We start from the raw sequence: 7,313 nt of genomic DNA on the forward strand, positions 1-7,313 counted from the left end.
TAATAATTGCAAAAATACCTCTTAGCTGCTTTCTTGCACACAGAATTTAGAAATCCAGCCTTAAAATTGCTAATATTTCAATGCAGAAACTTGCTAATGTTCCCCATCTACGTCATCACGTGACCACGCCCACCACAGGAAGTGATTTGACAAGATGGCTGCAAGGCAACTTTTGACCCAAGATTTAGTACAGAAACAGTACTTTTTAATAATTTTAGCTATTTTTCCTATGATTCTCTCTTCATTACCAACTTATTCCAGGCAAAAAAGTTTTGGGGTGCAGTTACTTTAAGTCATGCAAATTACATGCAATTTTAAAATATACATGCTCTACATGTACTTATACATGTACTTAGTGCCATATCAGCTGACCATAATTATAGCTGCAGTATTTATTACACAAATGCCTAGTTGGCTGGTCCAAACAAATATCTCTCAAAAATACAATCAACACATATTTCTACAAAAATAAGTGCTTTATTTTCGTAAAAGATTTTTTAAACACTTTTTGTGAATTATTACACAACCGCAAAATCAAAATCCGAAAAATTTGCTGGCACAGTCCTAAAATTCTAATACTATAAAACTAAAATTTTCTCCCCGAACACACGATTAGAGCATTCTGTTTCTATTTAATGCCCACCTGCATTTCTCTCCTGTCAACTCCGTTAAGAAGCCATTTAGAATTATTCCTGTCCTTGAATATATACCTTCTAATGGTGAGGTGATTATCACTTCTGTGATGACTAAGAGAAAAAATTGAAGTTTTTTTTAAAAGAGAGAAATGAGACAAATTAAATAAAAAAGAACTTTGTGCATGTACATGTACACCATATCATGTACATGACTACATGTAAATAATGCCAATGGTATAAATAACTACAAATTAGTCTACATTAATAGTGGGGATTTTGGTGGCTCTTAACATTAGTACATGTACAATGTAATTCCATGATTGCAACTATTATATTGTGTATATTGGCCACATGTCACTGAGCATGATCAAAGTAAGGCTAAATGGTGAAAGTTATCATGACAATTATATTATCATCAATTTACTGCACATTGCCAAAATAAAACTCTTATAGAATTTTCCCACTACATGTACATGTATATACATGTGATACATGTAGTAGCTAGGCATAAACAACAGACCGTATAACTCAAAACTTTAGCAAATTCCGTGATTAGCTTCAGAAACACTTCACTGCTTTGGTAGGCATAAAGGGATGAGAAGGCAATTATAGATATACATGTACATGTACACGTGACAATTCAATACTATCTTACTAGGGTACAGTACATGTATATACACTGTATCCCCCTTAATATTCATAATAATTATTCTTACATTGTAATCTCAACATACCCTTCCTTTGCTGGGCCACTCTTCACAAAATCCTTCAACTACAAAATAAAACGAGGTGAGGTAATTGTCACATGACACTTGAGTGGAACACTCCCATCTTTTGCTCGTCCAAGGGCAGAGGTATTGCCACAAAGAACAAGGCATATGGCACGAACAAGACTTGATTTACCAGTAACTATAATAAATTAATTTAATGAAAAGTTCAAAAATTTGGGTCACACAAAAAAAGATAGCACCGGAAGAGGTGTGGCACACTTTCCTAGTTTTAGTTTTGTGTTATTAGGGTTGAAATTAGGGTGTAGTTTTTATTTAGCCTCACCCCCTTTCCCAGTGCCGTCTTTATGTGATCTGAAAATTTTTGAGTGTCAGTGAGGAGAGAATAAATGAGAGGTGCTCACCGTTTGGTCCAACTATTAAATTAAGTTGAAGTGATGGTTCTAGGACAATATTATCAAAAGTGCTAGTGTAAAATAAATAGTGAAGGAATATGGCATCAACTACTTGCTAGCTTAGACTTACAGGAAATTATGAAGTACTAGTTTCCTAATAGCTCCATGTCTAAAGCAGGCATCTTCACCTGGTCCTAAAAGTCGTGCTTCTGCTAGAGGTACAGGAACAAGGGACGAGTTCCTCTTCTTCCCTTTTGCGTTACCCGCCATGAACTTGCACGTGGTACCAATATAACGTCAGAAAAAATCACGTGATACAGAGTACACCCACGTTTTGCGTGAGTGTACTGTTTGTTCTTAATGATGATGATACTAAAATAATATTATTTTTGCAGCTAATGTTGTTGTTTATAGTAGATCTGTTGCTCAATGTAAAGTGTAGTTTCATGACAACAAGGTCGCAACTGCATGCATATACCAGTACTCTTGTTTGTCAATGGTCATTGCCGTACTTAACTGATTATAGATTGCCAAGTATCAAGCCATAAAGTGTGCCTTAATTTCACCATATCAACTATGGACATGTAATTGAGAGAGTGATGAGGTACACAATTTGATATTAAGATAGTTTATTTCTTTATGTTAGCTGTAGGTGTGCAAACATCATCACCATATAGGGAAACAATATCTATTCAACCCACAATCCCTCCCGATTGAGCACCTGACCAACCAGAATAGTACAACTGTGGTCTGAGGTTCTGTTGGGCCCTAGCAAGATGGAGTACTGCTTCTCCCCTTTGTTAATATTATTGATCATAGTTACACTTTCAAATTGTGAAGGTAAATGCATGTACTGGTTTCATGTATGAAATAAACTTTAATTCTTATGCTCTATGGCTACATGTAATCAAATTGTATCATCAATGAAAAATTCCAGAGTTGAAACATTATTATTACTACTATTGTTATCTCATAGTTTGTTCTAATTTATCTATACCTTTGGAAAGAAGCTACAGATATCTTACAACAGCATCAGTTGGTGAATGTATAACTTTAAATTGTATAAGAAGTGATACAGCACAGTGGAAACTGAATGGAACTGATATTAGTAATGCTACTCATTACAATATCAATACTACTAGTGGTACACTGACTATACAAGAATTGAGGAGCACTGATACTGGAAACTATACTTGTGGTTCAGGAAGCATTTCCCTTATAGTTCAAAGTAAAATAAAAATTATACTCAAATTAAGTTTATTTATTCATTTTAGTACCTGATATCGTTGTTACTGGTCAATACACTAACCTCACTGTTGGTAGTAGTGTCAGTATTAACTGTACTACAATGCCCTCCATCCCTAACAGTGTAATAAAATGGCATTCTTCATTATTAAATAGCAATAGCAATGAACTGATCATTAATCCAGTGATGCTTTCTCATACTAACCAAATATTCACTTGTGTAATGTCATCAGATTTACTGGCTATGAGTTTGACAGAGTCTATTACTATTAGTGTATTAGGTTAGTTGATCATAGTACATTAGTTATTAATGTTTATTATAGATACCAGTGTCTCATCTGTTACTGTCCAATCATTATCATCTTATGTTATTGGTGATGATGTATCAATAGTGTGTACTATTAGTCTCACTAATGCTATTGGTCCTGATGTTTCTTCACTTGTAATGAACTGGTTTAAAGATAATGAAATGATAACAGATAATATCATTATTAATGGTTCGTCATCAACATTTAATAGTACCCTCACATTAACACAGGTTTCACCAACTGATGCTGGAGTATATACTTGTAATGCATCAATCAATGGATCTAATAATGTATTATCTGATTCAAAAGATTTGTGTTTACAAGGTATATATTAATGTGCCACTTGCCGTTTATTTCTTTTAAACATCTAGTTCCATTTTACCAAAGCAATGATAAGTACACAGATCTACCACTGGGATATAGTGCAAGAATACAGTGCATGAATCTCTCTTCACTCAATGAAATTTCCATAAAATGGACTGATTCAAATGGTTCTTTTATCAGTAACAATAATACATTGATACTACCTAATGTAGTACCATCACTTCATAACACTGAATATACTTGTACTGCAGAAGTGGATACCAATCCAGTGACTTGTTTACCAGACAGCAAAATGATTACAATTTATGTTAAAAGTATAAAGTATTGATTAACAAATTAAGAATGATCCTTCTTATATTTGAAATTATATTTAGGGACATATGTGAGTTCAATTGTGATGTCTTCTCAATTATCAATCCTAATCAATTCAACAGTAAAGATTAACTGTTTCATTATTCTTAATACTTCTGTTGGTCCTGGTGTACAGCCCAATGTCACTTGGATTCATGATGTGACTGATATTACACACTATAGTTCATTAATAAGGGACTTTGAATTTGACATTCTCTTTACATCAATACTTACTATTGATTCAATACAAGTATCTGATGCTGGAGTATATCATTGTAATGCTGGGATTGATTCTAATGTAACTACTAAAAGTATCAGTGTATGTGTAGCAGGTAATGCATCAGAGAAAATTACTAATATTTATTTTGATTTCTAAGCAGTTAATGAGACACTACCATTAGTAACAGAAGAACTATCACTTGGTCAATATTATTCAGTTGATTGTATCACTGGACCAGTACCTACTGGAGTATCAGTATCCTGGCTACTTACTAATGGTTCTATTTATAGTAACAATAATACACTAATGATACCATCAATACTACCATCACATAATAATACACAATATAATTGTACAATAATGATTGAGACTAATCCTTCTGACTGTAGTACTCAATTGCAGGTCATTACCTTCAGAGTGAAAGGTAAGGGTTCAGGAAATACAATTGTAATTATAAATATGTTGTAGCTACTTATATTAATTTAGTGACTATAACACCCTCTTCAATAGTCAGTTTTACTAACTCTTCAGTACTACTGACCTGTACTATCAATCTTAATACTGGGATAGGTCCTGATACATCATTCGTTAGTCATTACTGGTATCAGTATAGCATTGATATTAGTAATAGGAGTACACAACTGATGATTAATGGTGACAGTAAGAGTCTAGTAACAACACTGAATATTACTAGTATTCAACTCTCTGATGCTGGAGTATATCAATGTGGAGCTAGTACTGATGGTAATACTAATGTTAGGAGTAATCAATCAGATTTTTGTGTTAAAGGTTAGTTTATAATGAAAATTAAAGTTTAATGAGTGTTTTCATTTAGTTCCTATCATAAATATTTATTTTGATGCTGATTTAAGACTAGGAGATGTCAAAGAGTATGACTGTACATTAGGTTATAATTATAATAAATCAGAAGTAATTGCATCATGGGATGAATATGCATCTAATAAAGTGTTTGCAAATCCTCTCATATTAACAGTGGATCAGTCAATCAACAATACAGTGTATATTTGTAATTTACTAATTATTAAAAATCCATTTAACTGTCCTTTTCAACAAGGGAATGTATCTGTTACAGTGAAAGGTATTGCCAGCAAATGATGTTTATGTGTTACCTTTTATATAGATACATTTATAATGAGACTGATGATTAATACTGTCCACCTGAACTTATCAAATACTTTTCAACATTTGGATTGTCATATTACTACTAACACTGATATTAACACTACTAACACTGATATTAACAGTATAGTTAATGTATCCTGGTATAGAGACAATGGTAATGAGAACAGACTAGTATCAGACAGTGAAGGAGTATCTATACTACCCATTGTGTCTGTTACATATACATCATTCAACAGTACATTGAGGTTCAGTCCAATAACATCATCAACTCCAGTATCAACACTTGGTAATTACACTTGTGTAGCATGGATAGGAGGACAATCAGTTAGAATTAAAACATCAAATAATGTACAAGTTACAATGAAAAGTAAGTATCATTACTAACCAATTTATTATGTTGTTTTATTTTTATAGTCAATAATTCTAGAGATGTTGTTAGTATGTCTCTATTGAATGAATATACAGCTGGAGACAGTTTTAATGCAACTTGTATGATTACTGCTCATCAATTATCACCTCCTATTGCTAGTAAAGCAACCATTAACATTATACACAACAGCAGTATCATTAGGTCAGGTGTAGCTGATATTGGTACCACTGGTAGTCACAAACGATCTTTAAACATTCCCTTTACTAATTTGAAATTATCACGATCAGGAGAATATATGTGTCACTATATTCGTAGTAATAATTCATTTGTTCAACCAAGTGATGTTAAATCAACTGCTACTGAACTAAATATTAGAAGTGAGTTACATGTGGAACATCATGATTATTTTCATGAGATGCATAATTGTAATAGTGAAATAACTAAATCACTTTTATTACTCTAGTTCCAATTGACAGTACGTCACTGGTTCTCAAACCTACAGAATCCTATTATGAAGCTGGTAATAATATTACTCTCTCTTGTAAAGTTACTAAGCCTAACTCGCCGCTGGTTGATACTGTTGTGAATATGAAATGGAGTTCTAATACAAATATTTCCCAGCAATATTCCATTCACCCGTACAGTAGCTATTTCAACCATATTCTCACTAATATAAAGCTATCTGAAGCCGGAGAATACAGTTGTACATATTATCTCAATAGTACAACTAATAATCCTTATATTGTACCAAGTGATGTCAGGACAGGAGTCACTAATGTAATTATTAGAAGTGAGTTTTGTTTAATTTTTGTTATTACCATGATCATGTGTATTTTATTGATAGTTCCTAATGGTAATAATCCATCAATTACTCCGTTGTCTTCTTATTATAATGTTGGTAACAGTATTAGCCTCATATGCTCTGTCACTTATCCACACTCTCCTCTTATTGATATTGCTACTAATGTGAACATACAATGGCTCAATTCCTCTAATCACACTCTACACTCATATACTGGTATCAATAATAATACTGAACACACTATCAGCTACACTATCAACAATGTGTCATTGTCTGATGCTGGAGAATATACTTGCCAGTACAATGTATCAAGTACTGACAGCTCATTTGTTCTATCCAGTGGATACATGACAGCTTCAACTAATGTTTCAATTCAAAGTAAGTTATTTGCATCCCTTACTATATTATTACTTTCATTTTCTCAGTTCCAAACAACAAGGTTCCAGTAATTACTCTCATTCCTCATCAGTCTGTGTATGATGCTGGTAGTGACATTACCCTCTCATGTTCTGTCACTTATCCATACTCTTCCTTCATTGATGTCGATACTAATTTGACTCTACAATGGTTCAATTCATCTAATCACACTCTTAACTCCAGTACCATTATCAATGATAATAATGGACACACTCTTACCTACACTATTAGTAATGCAAGACTATCTGATGCTGGACTGTATACTTGTTCCTTCTTCATTAATAGTGTCCCTCATATAGTTACAAGTGATACTACCATGAACTCCATCATAATTAGTATCAAAAGTAAGAAAAGGTGTTTAATAATTATTCTGCT

At 33.0% G+C, this 7,313-nt stretch overlaps 2 protein-coding genes across 3 annotated transcripts in view; one reads left to right on the top strand and one right to left on the bottom strand.

The window, feature by feature from the left end:
• Positions 1 to 2,003, bottom strand: part of LOC105314823 (uncharacterized) — a 4,229-nt gene extending 2,226 nt beyond the window's left edge. The window contains exons 1-4 of one of the 2 annotated variants that reach the window (XM_020003896.1): positions 1,889 to 2,003; positions 1,768 to 1,829; positions 1,352 to 1,544; positions 644 to 746 (exon numbers count right to left, since the gene is read on the bottom strand). In XM_020003896.1, the coding sequence (XP_019859455.1) occupies positions 644 to 746; positions 1,352 to 1,367 (119 nt within the window). In that variant the 5' untranslated portion in view covers positions 1,368 to 1,544; positions 1,768 to 1,829; positions 1,889 to 2,003. The remainder of the gene's footprint in view (positions 1 to 643; positions 747 to 1,351; positions 1,545 to 1,767; positions 1,830 to 1,888) is intronic. The other variant, XM_020003897.1, reaches the window with a different exon arrangement.
• A 3,364-nt stretch (positions 2,004 to 5,367) lies between these two features.
• LOC109587673 (titin-like) overlaps positions 5,368 to 7,313 on the top strand; it is a 5,889-nt gene continuing 3,943 nt past the window's right edge. Inside the window, exons 1-5 of the mRNA XM_020003894.1 lie at positions 5,368 to 5,716; positions 5,764 to 6,096; positions 6,183 to 6,509; positions 6,564 to 6,899; positions 6,947 to 7,292. Of these exons, the coding sequence (XP_019859453.1) occupies positions 5,368 to 5,716; positions 5,764 to 6,096; positions 6,183 to 6,509; positions 6,564 to 6,899; positions 6,947 to 7,292 (1,691 nt within the window). The remainder of the gene's footprint in view (positions 5,717 to 5,763; positions 6,097 to 6,182; positions 6,510 to 6,563; positions 6,900 to 6,946; positions 7,293 to 7,313) is intronic.

The sequence above is a fragment of the Amphimedon queenslandica genome, unplaced genomic scaffold (assembly GCF_000090795.2).
Source record: "Amphimedon queenslandica unplaced genomic scaffold, v1.1 AMPQUscaffold_12486, whole genome shotgun sequence".
In the NCBI taxonomy this organism is placed as follows: Eukaryota; Metazoa; Porifera; class Demospongiae; order Haplosclerida; family Niphatidae; genus Amphimedon; species Amphimedon queenslandica.